The sequence below is a fragment of the Mytilus galloprovincialis genome, chromosome 6, assembly GCF_965363235.1.
Source record: "Mytilus galloprovincialis chromosome 6, xbMytGall1.hap1.1, whole genome shotgun sequence".
Lineage (NCBI taxonomy): Eukaryota > Metazoa > Mollusca > Bivalvia > Mytilida > Mytilidae > Mytilus > Mytilus galloprovincialis.
In genome coordinates, this window is record NC_134843.1 from 38,733,688 (window position 1) to 38,752,038 (window position 18,351).

The window sequence follows — 18,351 nt, forward strand, 5'->3', positions numbered from 1 at the left end:
CGGGCGAACAGATGGACAAACGGACGGACGGATGAACGGACGCATAGACGCCGCTGTGTTGGTAAAGATTACTATTATGTGTATTATATAGAGTTTTATAATAAGACATTGTATTACATTATAAAATGAACATTTTCCTTCGGATTTGTATTGCTGTTAATTTGTGTTGTTTCCTGCATGTATACAGTTTGGTACCAACACTCTTGCAATTGTCTGTGCTATATGGTTTACAAAAAAATGTTGTAAATAAAAGTCGTTTCGGTATGCTGGTACAAAAATGGTGAACTTCCTTTAACTTTGTACTGTAAAATGTTGCAATCAATATGAGGGTATAATGTGGTCAACTACATTTTCATTTAAACGAGATTTTTCTACTTATTATTGTACACAATATGGCCAACGTTCCAAAGCACCCATAACATTACTATATCAAACTTTCCATATGCACTTTGTAGTATGGTACAGAGATTATGATGAAAAAAATTGAAGAATGCACGTTTTCTATCAAACGGTGTGTGAGTATTGTTGTGTTTTGGACAGACATACGTACAGGTGCATATGAGCGGATGAATGGAGGGACGTACTACAGTATACCATAAAACGTTCTGTCTAAAATGAGTGTATACAGATGTACATGTCCTTATACCGAGTTTCGTTAGATATTCTTTAAAATTTCCGACAAATACATACCTTGACAATTATCTTCACATTCTTCTTTTGTCTAAACAAAGATAAAATTGGCAATTTTAAACTATTGTCTTATGTCTATGAATGATATAAAAAAATTGCAAAGAAACTGAAATAATTACGTTGTATCTACAAAATTACAAAATTGATTCATCGCTCATCTGCCAAAAATATGCATTTCAGTTAGAGAATAATACATGACAAAATCCGAATCATATGCTGTATCATCCCGAGATATCAATATCAGCCCAAGGGCTTGTGTTACGGATTTTGCCATGTTTTATAGGATTTATCTTAAATTTGAACAGAAAAGTAATATGAACTGTTTTCTGATCCCTCCGCCTGGTTACCCTCAGATTTACTTTTTTTCTTGTTTTTAAAGCATTTAAAGAACAATTGATTATTTATCCGAAGCACCTATGTTACCTTACAATTTGCGTTCTGTTGTTCATAGAAATATTTTGTTTATTGTAAACATGTATAGTATTTCATTGAGTTCTTTTTGATAATTGCATTTCGTATGCCAGATAATATGAAAGCTCGACGTCTGTGACGTCACATGCCAAACACTGGTGTCATTCGATAAAACATTTTTCGAGAAGCTTGCATAAATTAAACATAGATTTCATATAATTTAGTCAGAATCACTACTTTTATACATGAATAATTTAAGTACGAGTGTGATAAAGGGATGTGATAAAGGGGTGTGGTAAAGGGATGTGATGAAGGGTGTGAATCGAAGTTGACCGATACGGATTAAACAGAAGGCTATTAATCGAATATTCGAAACTACTGTATTTATTACTAAATATATGATATCAGTTGATAATAGTTTTTGCAGATTGAAGGATTTTCATTTTTTTTTATAGCTTTCTAGTTAACATCACAAACATCCAAAATTATTGTAAAAAATCGCAATTGAAAAGACAATTACTCCTGAGAGTACATATATTCAGTGGTTTCGATGACTCTTGTCATGTTATTTAAGGGTAATAAATTTCAAGAGGTTACTCCAAATGCTTCATTTTTTGTTAAAGAATATTCTTGCGGTGTACTTTTTTTACCAATTTATTTAAGTTTTCAAGATAATATTTTGAATGCTGTAAATTCAGATATAATTGCGTGATTTTATTATTGCGATTTATTTAGAAAGACGATAACGTGAGACTAATCATTGCAACAGATGCATATACATCATATATCAGAATGCGAGTTTTAATTAATACGGTACTAACCCAGTCGCACTATTCGTATAAATAAAAACATAGCTATAATTTCTGAATTTTCAATGCCTGTATCGACATAAAAAGTATTCAGTCTGTATAACCGACCTATCGGATCTCCTGGGTGTGATTTACATGATAAGGATCCGCTGTGTGGTATGTGTTCACTATTTAAGTGTATGTAGATTATGTTGTGAAGTTTTGCATAGCCTGCGTAATAATTTGAGAAGCATTATAGTCCGAAGCAGAGATATGGTTACAGGTACGTCATGGGAAATCTCTCATACTTTTGTCAGATTATGTGTACAACTGATGCTTAAAGAGCTTCACAGGAATAAAGAAAACAAACATATGTAATTCGTAAACTCTACAAAATCCATGCAGCAAATTAAATATACAAAAAGCAAAAATAACGTATATAGAACATTCTTGAAATTGCAAAAGCATTCAGAACGATTTGTTTGAAATTATCAGATCTCAATTAAACCCTGGTATATGAGCTATATGTAAAAGTGAGATATTGGAGCCACTGGATTTCTTTATTTTAACGATACACAATTACTAGAAGGTCGACCGAATTTACTTGTTGAAAATCAATCTTCTTAAAAACGTGAAAATATTTAAATAAAACAAAATAGTAACGGTGTGACTACATTTTGCGTTATGCATCAACCTTTATCTTTTCTATTTTTTGAGATATAACACAAACACAAGCATATTCATACACCATAAACATATTGTTTAAATCCTATAAATTCTAATGATGTTGTATGATTTACTCCACGAAATTATCCTGATTATCTCATACGAAATGTAGGTATGATTTGATATCTTAAAAAAATGCAATAATAAGAAAATACATTTATAACGATGCTGTATGGCAACGTTTATTCTTGCATGGTGCTTAGCATTTATTTTCCTTAACACGTTTAAAGAGTTCATCCAATAATTAATTGTTGGCTACTCCAACTAAATATCAACAACGTTATTGGCTTAAACTGGATTGCTCAAGTGCACTTATATTTATTGGAATACAATTATTTGAATTTAAGAAGGGTATGTAACCATTATATATATTATTGTGATAATGTGTCTTAGAATGATGAATGATGAATTAGTTAGAGACTAAAATCATTTTTTTCTACTTTAAAAAAAAGACACAACCAAAAAATGATTTTGTTTTTCAAAGAAAAAATCGACAAAAAAAAACCCATGTAATACTGGAATTGAAAGACTCTTAGTTTATTGCCAATCACGTCATTTTATGGTAAACCTTCCTAAGCTACGCTTTTATTAAAATATTCCTCCAACCATATACATGCAGAATTGATTTTGTTTTTTTGGTGGGTTCACGCCACGTTTAAGCACAACTTTAAGGTTATTTCAGGCGGCCAGTTTTTATTCGTGGAAGAAGCCGGAATACCCGGACAAAAACAACGACCTTCGATAGGAAAACTGACAAGCCTAATCAATTAATATTGTAGTCGAGTGCACCCACACGAGTGGGGTAAGAACTCACAACCTCAGTGTGCATACACAAAAACACAAACATTCCGTAACAACATATACCTATACGCCTATATATGCCTATACCTTTTATATGATTAGTTCTATTTATTTTAAACATACTGTGGATGTATTTATTCATGGATATCAATTTCTCCTGGATTTCGGAAAAATTGCACGTTCGTAGCTATTCTATTTCGTTGTTTTACAAACGTCTAAACATAAAACTATATTAATATTTTACTTGGTTAAACATTTAAGTTTATGGTTCACCTGTTTCCATGAAGAAAAAATGGTATAGTTCAACACTTTTCCGATATTGAGCTGATTCCCCTTACTATAACTTGAAAGGTATTTCTATATAATCGAATGGAGTATAGTGCCTAGCATGATGTAATGGTAGAATGCATGATATCACAGATATTCCTAAATACGGAACGTGGTATCCAGTTTTTGTACCTCACATTTCGATATGCAGAGTACGTTTTACACTTTGGTGCATCATACAGATTCGGTTGATATTTTCTAAATCAAGTGCATATAAGATAGAAATATCAATGGCTATTTTATTATGAAGGCCTAGGCAATATTCAGTGAAAGAATAATGCGGCAATACTATGTCATAACTGGATACACTAAACGTTCTGAATAGCAAGATTATGTTCATGCTTTTCTTTTCTTAAAGCAAAGGCTTTCTGTAAAGAATATTTTCAAATACCGTACATGTACATGTTAAAACGAACAAAAATAACGTTGAGGCAGATGTACAATACTGAGAAAGAGTATTAGGCAAAGACCGTGTTCATTGGTGTTAGTTACCTATCAATAACAGCGTAAATTTGTTTGTTAAACAGATACCTCATATTTGAAAATTACGAGCATTGTTGTTACTATTACACTATCATTAAAATATATACCTGATCTTGATTCCAAACGTTCCAATGGTGTCTTTTATGCACCAACTTATGTTTTTCACACACCCATTCGTCTCTTTGCAAGGCTTCCTCCTCAGTGATAAAGCATTCTAACTCGGAGCAAGAATATTCAATCTGGAAAGGTTTGTTTAAACTGCTAGCTCTGGCATGGACTGTGGACTGATAGAATTCTATAATTCTCTCCAATGTAATATAGAAGCTTTCCTTGATACTTGTGGCGATATCGGATACTATTAGGTCATTGGAGGTCTTGTGGACTATGTAAAGGTGAATTCTGTTGGCTTGAACACATACAACAACATCATGTACCTTGTCATACGATAGGCCAAGAAATCCAGAAAACAGGAGTTTGATCTCTTTCTTTTCTCCAGTTGTACCTTTTCCTTTTTGTTCTTTATAGGTTTTCACATTCCACATATTAAGGCATGCGCTGAAGAGTCGGTTTGGCAAAGCAGGAGGAATTATAGCTCCTTTAAAAGTGAATGCCAAACCTATAGATCTTTTTGGTGTGCATTCCTCGGTCATGAACTTGGTAGTATTTCTCGCTGTAACCATACAAGGAACAAAGAAGTTAATCCCTGATTGGCGACGTCCAGTTTTTGTGTTATATCGTCGCTGCTCTGACACAATATCAAGGTGAATAAGCATATCAAATATATACTTTTTATAAGGTAATACTTTACTGAAGGCTTCTTGTTCCCAGATCTGATACAGTTCCCCTCTTTGTATTGATCCACTTTCTGACATCTTTTTGAAAATGGCTTGTACTGTAACGTTGCTTAGCCAGAATTGCTTGTCTAGAAAAATGAAATAAAGACTTGTGCTTGCAATTAATAAATTAACATCTTAACATAATAAAATGTTTAGCAAATATTAAAACACCGAAGACGGCAAACAAAAAGTAATATCGATACAGCCTTATCGTGTCGATTAACCATTTTGTAATTTCACCATCAAAGTTTCCAGTGAAAACTCAGTCGAACTTCCTCCTAACACTCTTTAACCAGTTTGTTTGTAAAAAGCATCAACTATACTTTTTTGTATACACATTTCCTTTTTTCTGTTTATTTGTAATTTATATCAAGCTTCTTCCCTTATAAAGTTTTGTGTTGCATTTAAAAAAAAAACACTCGCAATAATTGCTGAACTTCTACGACGAGTATTGAACTGATGACAAGCTCTCATTTGATAATTATCGAAATTTAAAAAGCATTAAGGCAGTTAGCTACTCAGTTTCAAAATAACAAGCTTTTCATAACACTAGTATATATTAATAGAGGATTAATAAAGGAACAAAAAAGCAAAAAAAAATATATAGGTCAATGTGCTTGTTTTCGAGATAATAGCCATTGATATTTTGGCGAGAAATGGTTCTCTCTTGATTTTCCATAGCTTTAACATTGACAAGTTTAAGTTCTCATAAACTATTAAAAAATAACAAGGAGTTTATGACTTTTACAGATGGCTTATAATTATACCTGTTAAAGATTAATAAAATAAATAGTGGGGGTCAATTGGCATTCTTTTTAAGGTATCCTAATGGATAAAACCAGAGGATTCCGAAAATCGGAAAAAAATCCCAAAACATGACAAGCAAACATCTTTATTGCATACAAACAATCTCAGGTGATGAGTATTTAAAGTAGACATAATATACAAATATTGTTACGCATCAATAGAATAGTTAACAAAGGTACCAGGTATATAATTTAATACGCCAGAAGCGCGTTTCGTCTACACAAGACTCACCAGTGACGTTCGTATCGAAATAGCTATGTAGCCAAACAAGTACAAAGTTAAAGAGCATTGAGGACCCAAAATTCCAAAAAAAAAAATATGCCGAATACAGCCAAGGTAATCTATGCCTGGGGATAATAAAATCCATAGTATTTCGAAAAAGTCGTGCTTTTGTAAACAGGAAATTTATAAAAATGACCATATAATTGATATGCATGCCAACATCAAAGTGCTGACTACTCGGCTGGTGATACCCTCGGGGACGAAACGTCCCCCAGCAGTGTCAAAGACCGAGTGGTAGAAGTACAAATCTGACATTAGCATGACATCTCAATTGTGGAGCATAAAAGAAGACAAAGTATAAATACCTGTTACAAAAGACCTCATGACTTCTACCAATAGTAGTGGGCTGATAATCACAAAATCTTTCAGCTGTGGTGTATTAAAGTAGATAAATTTCCCGAGCGAATGTTGGAAAATTAGAAAATCGGTTAGCTGCTCAGAAGACAAGACAGACAACTGACTGATGACATTCAATTCTACTACTTCCTTCAACGACAAAATTTGCTGTCCTTCGGCAACCAATTCCGCGATCTCGAGCTCAAGGGGAACACATGCATTGGGCATTTTTTCTCCCCAACATGGATGTTCGAAAGTGAGATCTGTAATGACATTCTTGAGAGTTTGAATATCTGGGTCAGCTTTGTCTTTGGCATTGACAAATATCATAGGGCTGAGGACAAGATGTTGTTTTCCCTCGTGATCTTTGAACAACTCTTCTACTTCATGGTACAACTCTTTTCGTCGTGTTTCAACATTCTCCTATGACAAAAGAGGAATTATAATTATATCAAAAGAAAGAGATGTGTTATGAATCCCAATTAAACAATTATCGAAATTAAATGGATTTAAAAAATGATAGACAAACGCCAGTTTTAACAACTGTATAAAATTATGTATAAACGAAAATATATATTTGATAAAACTTCTTATACATCACTTAATCAGTTTATGATAAAAATAAATAATGAACTAAATGCAAAATTAATTTACTTATAGGGGTTCACGGTTTTTGTTCTATGTAAAGGCCCAACTATGTTGTCCTTTTTTTAAATTTCAAAATTTGTTTATTTATAATCAATTACATCTGATTTAAGTCAATCTAGAAGACTTTAAGATGTAATACCACCAAATCATGAAACGTCACATCCGGTTGTATACGAAAATAGGTCGAATTTGACAGTTGTAGGTAATAAATCCTACATTTTATTGCAGTAAAACATTTCTGTGTCATAAAACATATGTCTTGGGTATTTAATGGCACCATTATTTTTTTATTTGGGGTTTCTATAGAATATTTTGTAAACTTGAGGTTACATGGTTACTATATGTTGTACACAGGTTAAATAAGGGGAGAAATTTGATTGGTTAACTTCCAGTGATAGTTATTTTCTTATATGCAATGAACTATTATGTGAAATTTGTTCTATAGTACTGGACAGGATAAAACTTCACTCATGCCAAGTATTTCTTTATTTGAAACAAAGATAAAATCTGCAAATTTAACAAAGACTAATAGGGGAAAATCAATGGTGGTATTACATCTAATTAAGGGCACCAAAAAGTAATTGTAGTTTATTCAAATGATACTTTATAAACATGTATTCAGCAGAATTAGGAGTAAGAACATTTGCTGTCAATCACATAAACTGTCATATATAAATCAAGAGCTGGGTGTAATACGAAAATATTCTTCATGCAAATTAATTATGGTTATGATTGTGTCACTGTTTCGTTGCCTGATTTAATTTAGGATAATGAAAAACATATTTAGACCATGATTATATTTACTAAGACCATGTCTACAATAACAGAGACCACACGTACTGTAATATAGACAATAGTTCCCCATACTTTGACCTAAATTACAATACTACAATACTAAGTTAGTTTTAAGTATACGCAAACAATAATAACAATGCTTATACAATGACTTCAATTGTTAAACAATGAAAACAATGTTTAGACCACGTAAACGATAACTAAGACCATAACTGCACTTACGTAAAGTAAGACACACTTACTTATATAATACAGTAGTGTCAATGGTAAAAATTATTAGCCCATGTGTACAAGATTTATATGACGTTGTTATTCGTCAATCGATATGTTTGGGCTGTTTCAATTTGATTCGGGGTTTTCTGTTTTGCAAACCTCTGAGTTTCTTTGAGTTCGGTATTAGTTATTTTTCTTTTCCGATACTTAAACCATAGTTTCCCATACTAAGACGATATTTTCAATACTTCGTCATTGGGGTACACACTCTGTACATGGTTACAGTACTAAGGTAATGGTTACAATATTAAGACCAGAAAATCAGTAGTAAGGCCATTAACACACTTTCTTTTACTATGTTTTTACTCACTTAGACCATGATTCCACTTATTCAGACTATGGTGGTCGTTTACGACTACATAACTACTACCCAGACAATGTCCACGCTAATTTACACCGTGTTTACGGTACTTATACCTTGCATATACTTCTACTTCTTTTAACATGATTTCAGTATTAAGCACTAAATTACACTTATTTAGGTCATTTTAATACTTACTCTGACGATCGTTTAAAATCATGTGCTGAAAATCATGTTCTGAAAATCATGGGTCACATGGGTCTACACAAAACAATGCCTGTACCAAGTAAGATATATGACAGTTGTTATCCATCGTTTGATGTGTTTGTGCTTTTGATTTTGCCATTTGAATTTCCGTTTTGTATTTTTCATTTTATAATTTTATTTTTTATAAACACTCATAATATACCAGTTACTCGCAATACAGTCATCGAATGTAATATGCCACTTACTATGTCATTAACCCATACTACTGTTTTTTCATGTTTTGTTTTATACCAGTTAACAATAGGTAACTCATTAATTGAACTGTAACATTATGTGACTTACAGGAGTTTAAATTAGTTCAGTTATTACCTGGGTAATTTGGTCCTTATGTGTTGCAACTAACAAGATCTTCGGAATGTTTTTATATACTGGTTTGCAATACGTTAGGATGGAATTGACCCAATGTTGAAGAAATACTGAAAATATATTAAGTTACAGTAAAATCAATAACAGAGGCTGTGTTGATAAATTGAAGCTGCTTTTGTATATCTTCCATTAATCGAGGTAAAGTAACCATCTGCCAATAATAGACGTAGCATGCAAACATTGTTTTGTCCAATATACACTTGAGAATTTGACTTACTTTATGTTTCAGAATGGGACACTGTTAAAGTATAACCACAACACTTTTAACTTATGATAATTCATATCAATTAATCAGCAATGACAATTTAGTCAAAGTAAACAACCTGTCAGACAAGCAATAAACACAGCTAACAAATTCCCAGAACCACACATGTATAAATGTTTCACAATTGTCTAGCTGTTTATACTTTTAACCACTTGTAAACGTTTTGGGAGAATATATAAGTATTAAGTCCAAATGCTTATTGATATGTGATGGATGTTTAAATGAAGCACACTGCCAAATACCAATTTCGAGAAAATGTTGTTGTAAGTTCCTGTAGAAAATACAAATAGTATTAATAAAAACGACGCACAGAAACACAAACAATTTGCAAGATTGCTGCATAGAATATAAAATATTGTAAAATATAGAGCATGTACTTGATTTGTAATTCATAGCTATCTGATGTTCAAACGCATGCAATACAGTATGTACAGATGGGTGCAGTCCTAACCTGTACAGCAAGTTGATAACCAGTCATTTGGACTGGTCAAAGTTAACCTGTGACCGGATTTAGGACTGCTCTGACCAGTCCTAGGACCAAAATCTAGTTAACTTGAAAAGCGGACTTGGTCCTAGGACTGTTTTTATGTCTGCCAAAAAGTTAACTTCGAAACAGGTCCGCTATTGATATAAGTTAACTTCGAAACAGGTCCGCTATTGATATAAGTTAACTTCGAACCAGTCCTATCGTAAAGTTAACACAAGTTAACTTCGAGACCAGTCCTGCCACACAGTTAACATCAGTAAACTTTTGCTTTGACAAATCCAATCGAAACCAGACCTGTTCCCAAGTTAACTTTTGACTGGTCTGTTCAACACTAAGTTAACTTGTAATCAGGACCGCTCTACATCGATTTTTTTTTTAAATATTTTTTAATATCTTTGTTTCGTAGTATAAACATCGAAAATAAAGTAAAATTAATACTTCCGTTATATAAACATGATAAACAGGATTTAATACAAATATTTGAAAATAAAGTACGCATAAAACGTTGCTTGTAACACACATTTATCTGTGATCTGCCAATCTATAAATTAAAAAAACGATCTTGGTTACAATGACAACGGGCACTGAATATATATTCCAATACCTATAAAATTTAACCATATTTGCACTTTATTTATATGTATAGCTATGAAAGGACGTATTTTAGAAGAAAGCATCATTTTAACACATGACTACAAATTTTTGTTCGCATAAATTTAGGGTGCCAGCATGTCCTCCTTTTATTCAAAATATTGATGCGTAAAAAAATTTAGTTACGTTTTGATACCTCATGCTGACTTGTACAACAAAATTATTTGACCGCGTTGACCAAAACTGACCATGTGTGCACTTTTATTTATAAATCTATATACCCGCATAGTATATCAGCCATATTTTTTCAAATTTGTGTTCGCAGAAATTTAGGGTGCCAGCATGTCCTCCTTTTATTCAAAATTTTGATACATTACAAAATTTCAGTAGTTTTGATACCTCATGCTGACTTATACAACACAATTATTTGACTGCATCGACCAAAAACTGACCTGCATATGTGCACTTTTATTTAAAAATATATATATATCTGCATAGTAAATCAGCCATATTTTTGATGTCTGGATTCAATGTATAAAATAAATGACGGCTGTTGGGATGGCGCCTAATTATGTCTTCTCCTGGCACTCATGTGAACATGTTAGTAGGACGGCAAATGTAAGCAATAAGGAAAACAATTAATGCAATTTTTTTCCGCATAAATTGAGAATGTCAGCGTTACATCTCTGTATTCATAATATTGAACAGTCACTAGGGTGTGTAAAACAAAACATCCAAGTACATGCACCAACACTGACATGTCTAAATTCATTGTGCTTTTTAAGAAAAAATGTATTTGAGGTACTCTTATGATAATAGTATACTGTTAATCTATTATGTCGGTTGATTGATTTTTTTTGTAGTTAAACGTCAAGTGACAACTATTTCATTCATGTGCACAAACCTCTCGACAAATCTGACGAATTTGACGAGATTGTTGGTAGTTTTACCACATCGTACATATCCGGGCACTGTACAACTGTACAATTTTCGTTAGAATATTCTGCGAAAAAAGAATAGTAAATCCAATCCAAACAAGTAGAATAACAATGAAATATCTATGCATGTATAAATGCGTAAAGTAAAAATTAGGAAGAGACAGGTAATAAACGGGGAACGACGTAACGTCGACAAAAATGTTGATATCCCATGATATACGAATGTTGTTCCGATGTGTTGGATAACCCTAATTTCTATCCGCCTTCTAATTAAAAAAATATGATAGCTCTATGTAATTGACTAATGTTTATAAGAATATATAACATAAAAAAAGAAAGAATTGTGCTGTTATGAATAATGTCTTGTAGAGTATAGCGATTAAAAAAATTTGCTATCAGAGGCCTTCTGGGGAAGAACAATGCGAATGTTGTTTATACATATTTTAATAAAGCTCAAGTCGGATATGAAAATTCGCAAAAACGATAACATTTCATAAGCAGACATGTCCCCAGGTCTGGTCAATAGCAGAGTTGTCCACAGGTCTGGTCAAAAACATACCTGTCCACAGGTCTGGTCAGAAGCAGACCTGTCCACAAGTCTGGTCTGGGACAGACCTGTCCTCAGGACTGGTCAAAAACATACCTGTCCACAGGTCTGGTCAGAAGCAGACCTGTCCACAGGTCTGGGTAGGAGCAGACCTGTCCACAGGTCTGGTCTGGAACAGACCCGTCGATAGGTCTGCAGCAGTCATAAAAAAGCGGACCGTAGGTCCGGTCTACCGTAGAAGAAGTTAACTTGCTGGTCTGCTTAAAAATTATCAAGTTAACTTAAAAAGCAGTCAACAAGTTAACTCTAAGTTAACTTTTGTCAAGGTTAGGACCGCACCCATCTGTAACACATTTAATAAACAATACCTGCAGGAGTTGGTATCATGTGTTGTCCTGGAAAGCATAACACATCCAGGACCTGATCATGCAATCCTTTGCTTCCATCAAACACCAGCAGAAACAAAGCTCTGAATGTCATAAAGGTCTGATGTGTTGTGTAATAGACATACTGTCCACCAAAGTCCCAGAAGATAAGTCGTCCAACTTTTATCTTATAATTTCCACTCTTGAGGATTTCCTCCATTTTCTTTCTTATTTCATCCTTGGTCATTTTGGTTTTCATTTTCTTTTTTGACTGCTCTTTTGTAGGATGCACACTGGAAGAGGACTGAGGTAACAAATATTGAGACTGTTGAGAAAGATCCCCTGTGATATGTACTGGGGAGGTCTTTGACTTGATTGATTCTGACTGCTGTGATACATCACCAGCATGTTTACCACTTGTGCGGCCAGCTTCTTGTTTTACATCTGGTTTACTTTCATCTTCTGCTACGGAGGTCATCAGCACCTTATTGTACACAACATCTAGGGCATTGTAAGTTTCTGTGATAAAATAAAACAGAATAATGTACATAACCACAGAAAAAAGTTATAAGTCAGCTAAAATAACTGAGGAAATAAGTAAGATACAAAAGCCAGAAAATGCAGGCGATGGCGAATCCCCAAATGATGAGGTATATAACACAACCAACCCAAAAAGTAGAAAGGAGACAGAAACAAATGTTCTATAAGAAATCAACGAGAGAAAATCACGAGAAAACAATTTGATTGTCTTTGGGATTCCTGAAAAGATTGAAAACAGCAAGGAAGAAAGAGATATAGGTGACAAAGAAAAACTAAACGAGCTGTTTAAAGACTGCAGGATCCAACTAGATAAGGAAAATCTGAAAACTGTCAATAGACTAGGAAGATTTAACAAAGAAAAAACTAAATAGACAATTTCAGTAAAATTACCAAGTACGGAACCAAAGATTATCCTATTTAAAAACATGCACTATATAAAAGCTAATCCAGAGTATGCAAAAAATGGAGTGAGTAACGACCTAACTCAAGCAGAAAGAGAACAAGAGAAAAAGTTTTGGGATCAAGCGAGAAGAAAACTCGAAGAAGAGGTCTCAGGGGACTATTACTACATGGTAAGGGGCCCTCCCTGGGAATGGAAGGCTGTCAAACTAAGGAAGCTAGACTCCTAAAATAGAAAAGAGGAACTGAGAATGTAAATAATTTTAATAGTAAAAAGGTTTTAAAAAGTTAAAATGTAGATAATTTTACAGTTTTACCCAAATTAAACTGTATAAACACGAACGCAGATCAGTTATTTAACAAGCTGCCTGAGTTGAAAGTAAGAACAAGAGATGACAAATCAAAAATAATTAGTATTACAGAGGTTAAACCTAAAAATAATAGGTACCAACCAGGAATTTCATAATATTCTTAAGGCGATGTATCCGATTACAATATGTTTGGTAAAAATCTAAACAATAACACAAGCAGAGGTCTTTTATTGTATATAGATAAACAATTGGACGCATCACAGGTCCAAATGAATGCAGAATTCCAAGAAAACGTATTTATAAAGATTAAATTAAATCAGTCAGACCAGTTATTATTTGGCTTAATATATAGATCACCATCAAACAGAACACATGATTACATCAAACAACTAAATACGCTTGCTACTGAAGCTTGTAGAAAAGGCTACTCACATATCCTAATAATGGGAGACATCAATTTTCCAGATATAAATTGGGACAGTTGGAATTAACCAGGACATAGTACGGAAAGTAACGAATACAATTTTTTTAGAGAATCTACAAGAAATTTTCTTATTTCAACATGTTACAAGACCAACTAGATGGAGAGGTTCCAAAACACCCCATACCCTCGACCTGATTTTCACAAATGAAGAACAAATGATCTCAAGTTTAGAATACAAAAGTCCAATAGGAAAAAGCGACCAATGTACCATGAAATTTTCCTTTAACTGCTTTACAAATATTAAAAGTAAGTCAAAAATAATTAAATATTTTAGTAGAGTTAACTACATAAAAATATAAGAAGAATTAGAACTACTACAAAAAGAAAACGATATAGACAAAAACTGGAGGTCACATTTAAGTATAATTCAAGATATGGACTAAAAATATATACCAACAAAAGAAAGGAAGCAAATCGATAGAGGGATAAATAACTTCCAAACGGACAAAAACAACATAGATAAAATTAAAAGGCAAACATCCTCTCTAAATGATAACGCATAATAACGACCTAGAGGTGAGGAAAGAATACAACAAGATAAGGAATCGAGTGAAAAGCAGAGTAAACAAATTAAAGAGGGCATATCAAAAAACAATCTGTCTGAAAAAGCTAAAGAAAACCCTAAGGCTATCTGGAGCTATATCAAGTCAAAAACAAACAAAAAAAAACAAAGAAGGAATTGGGGATTTACACATAGATCCAGAAGATTCAAAATCAGACAAAACTGAGGACAACAGCACGAAGGCAAAGCTACTAGTAGACTACTTTTCCAGCGTATTCACCAAAGAACCTAACGGAGAAGTGCCATCACCAAACCAGGTACCAGTAATAAATGAAATGTCAAAACAGAAAATAAAGGAGGAAGTAGTGTTGAAACACTTATCTGCATTAAAAATAGATAAATCACCAGGTATGGACAAACTACACACTAAATTACTAAAAGAGAGTGCTGAGTCAATAGCAAAACCTTTACGAATTATCTTTAATCGGTCACTTCAGAGTAAGTCAGTCCCTAATTACTAGAAGAATGCAAAGATAAGTGCAATATTTAAAAAGGGAAATAATTCACTATCCAAAAATTATAGGCCCGTAAGTTTGACTTCGGTTGTTTGTAAAATAATGGAGAAAATATTGCGGTAATTCATAATAGAGCACAATGAAAACAAATAACCTTTTCTCAAAAAAACAATACGGCTTTATTGCAGGAAGGTCGACTGGTCTTCAATTATTAGAAGTAATTGATTAGTGGACAGCGGCACTAGATTAAGGTTTAGACATAGTCTGCATATATACTGACTTTATGAAAGCCTTTGATAAGGTACCTCATTAAAGAATGATAGCTAGGTATTGATGAAGATTTAGTAGGCTGGATCACAAACCTTTTAGAAGACAGGCAACAAACAGTCATAGTGAATGGTGAAGAATCAGATTGGGCAAATGTTACATCGAGTATACCCCTAGGATCAGTATTAGGACCACTTCTATTTGTACCGTACATAAACGATCTTCCATACCAAGTGGATTATGATGCCTACCTATTTGCAGATGACACCAAGACCTTCAGAATAATAAAAACCCAGAATGAAAGAGAAATTCTTCAAGATGATCTACACAAGATGGAAGCATGGAGTGACAAATGTCTACTTAAAATTCACCTTGAAAATGTAATTACATGAAAATATGAAAGAAATCAAAGAGCACTGAACTCTCACCAAATTATAGCCTACTAAATCATCCAATAGCAAAGGTTAAAGCGGAAAAAGATATCGGAGTCCTTATCGATTCAGAACTCACTTTTGAAAATCACATAAGCAAAAAAAGTGAATAAGGCCAACTCCATATTTGCAGTTCTCAGAAGAACATGTAAATACTTGGGTACTGAGACATTCATACCATTGTCTAAAACCATGATTATAACTCATTTGGACTATGCTAGTTCAGTTTGGTCTCAATACAAGAAACAAATATTGATAAAATAGAAGGAGTTCAAAGAAGGATAACAAAACAACTACCTGGTCTCAATTTTTTTTTTGTCAAATAATCACCGTGGGATCTAAACTGTAATTGATACCTTAAAGAATATCTATCAATTTTTAATCCTGATGTTTAACATGCTTAGACTGGTGTTAAACATGCTTAGACTGGTGTTAAACATGCTTAGACTAGCATTTACCAATCTAAGATTCAATTTGCAATAATGCCAGAAAAGGATTGACAATTGCCTATTTAGTCATTAAAGTTAACCAAAAGCGAAACATTCATGTGGGTGTCAGTTATTATTATTTTTTTTTTATCTCTAAGTAGTGTTTAACTATTAAGGATGTATTTAGTAGTCATCACTTTTGTGCTGACATTATTACTCAATTTATTTCACTTGACTGGGCGGAGTTTAGCCGGTTCGCTAATAATAAACCAGTCCATCTATAGATAGGTGTTTTAGAATAAACTAATCAATGAAACGTCCCGTCATTCTTTTGTAAATTCCTTTGAAGACACTGCTAGGATTAGAAATCACTTATAATTATAACGGCAATCATCCTTATCACACACATCTTAAAATAGACTGTCCTTATGGAAATTAAAACGTAAGCTCCGCCCGATCAGTTGAAATAACATTAGTAATAATTATAATTGATATGGTCATATTTGTAAATTAACTGTTTACAAAACTTTGAATTTTTGAAATACTAAAGCTTTTCTAACTCAAGAATAGATTACCTTAGGCCACACCAATTTAATTTCTTGTTCTACGGATTTTTGGACTCCAAAATTTGGGGCGAGCGAGCGATTTGAAAATTTTAATAAAAAAGTATTTAATTTGAAAATTTTTGAGGCGAAGCTTGAAAAGTAAAGGCGAGCGATTATAATTTTTTTTTGTAAACATAAAATAGTAGGTTTTGACAATATTAAAACTTGATTTATCACTTGTACTTTGACATTTCTTTAATTTCTGAAGTATTTTTTCCCTGTTCACCAAGAAATAATTAAATCTGGTCTATGTATGTGTAACTGACAATGAGACAATTCTCAATCCAAGTCATAATCAGTTTTGGGGCAACCCCTTAATGTTATAAATATCCCTTTTACATGTTTTATGAGGGATCAATATAAAATATAATATATTTGTTGGTACAAAAGGGCTAATATTTTCTCAAAGAACTATATACCTATCTGGTATTAAATGGTCAAAACATGTCCAAGAAATTTTGTAATATTCCCGGACTTTAACATGTTAACACATTTACTTTAACAGTTTAATATTATTCAAAATAAGTGGACCCCTCTTTTAGAAAAAGTTGTTTAACATATGATGTAACTTTCCTCTTTTTGAGTACAAAATTCTAAGTTTTCAAAGGTTTTGTATAGAAGAACTATACAAATCCTTGGTATTTCTATTTTCTTTTCTACATCAGTAAAATGACCCTCTTGTCTGAGGGAGGGTTGTTCTCAACCTGATAATAACAAACACAGGTCAAAGTACGGCCGTTTACACAGGGCTTTGATACAGACCAAACAGCAAGCTAAAAAGGACCCAAAAATTATAAGCGTACACAATTCGAACAGGAAAACCAACGATCTAATTTATATATCTAAACCAGAAAATACCAATGAACCACATCAACAAATGATAACTGCTGAACGACAGGCCCCTGAATCAATCAGGACAGGTGCATAAACATGCAGCGGCTATGGATAGTTTGTTTCGCCAGCATACAATATAATTGCAGTTGAAGGCAAACCTTCAGAAGTTCTTTGTACTTTATTCTAACAACGAACATTTTTTGATAGGGAATATAAGTAAGGGGGAAAGAAACCAATTTTTTGTTCTTTACAGGTATTCCCACTGTTATAAATTTACATCGGAGCACTCTCACTTTTGATAAATAGGTTTCATGCCAAAACAAATATTCTCACAGATATTTACACAGTGTGGAGGGGTGCTTTTATGTTTAAAATCGTTATATACAGGTTAGACTGTGATTTTAAAAACAAATGTTGATATCTTTTTATAATATTTACAAAAAAAAAAGGTGCGGGAAATGGGCATGATTACATTTCCGGATGCGGGAAGCGGGAATATAAAAAAAATAAAAATATTCTGTTTTGAAAAAAAATAGGTGCGGGCGGGTCCGTCGAACAAGGAATCAAATTGGTGTGGCCTTAGATGTATTTGGCAAAACTTTTAGGAATTTTGGTCCTCAATGCTCTGCAACTTCGTCATTTATTTGGTCTTTTTTACTTTTTTGATTCGAGCGTCACTTTTGTAGACGAAACGCGCGTCGGTGT

The 18,351-nt window shown here is 33.1% G+C and overlaps 1 protein-coding gene across 1 annotated transcript in view; it reads right to left on the bottom strand.

The window, feature by feature from the left end:
- Nucleotides 1-18,351, bottom strand: part of LOC143078587 (uncharacterized) — a 336,725-nt gene that overhangs the window by 12,022 nt on the left and 306,352 nt on the right. The window contains exons 8-12 of the mRNA XM_076253444.1: nt 12,334-12,849; nt 9,081-9,187; nt 6,457-6,910; nt 4,334-5,148; nt 691-721 (exon numbers count right to left, since the gene is read on the bottom strand). Of these exons, the coding sequence (XP_076109559.1) occupies nt 691-721; nt 4,334-5,148; nt 6,457-6,910; nt 9,081-9,187; nt 12,334-12,849 (1,923 nt within the window). The remainder of the gene's footprint in view (nt 1-690; nt 722-4,333; nt 5,149-6,456; nt 6,911-9,080; nt 9,188-12,333; nt 12,850-18,351) is intronic.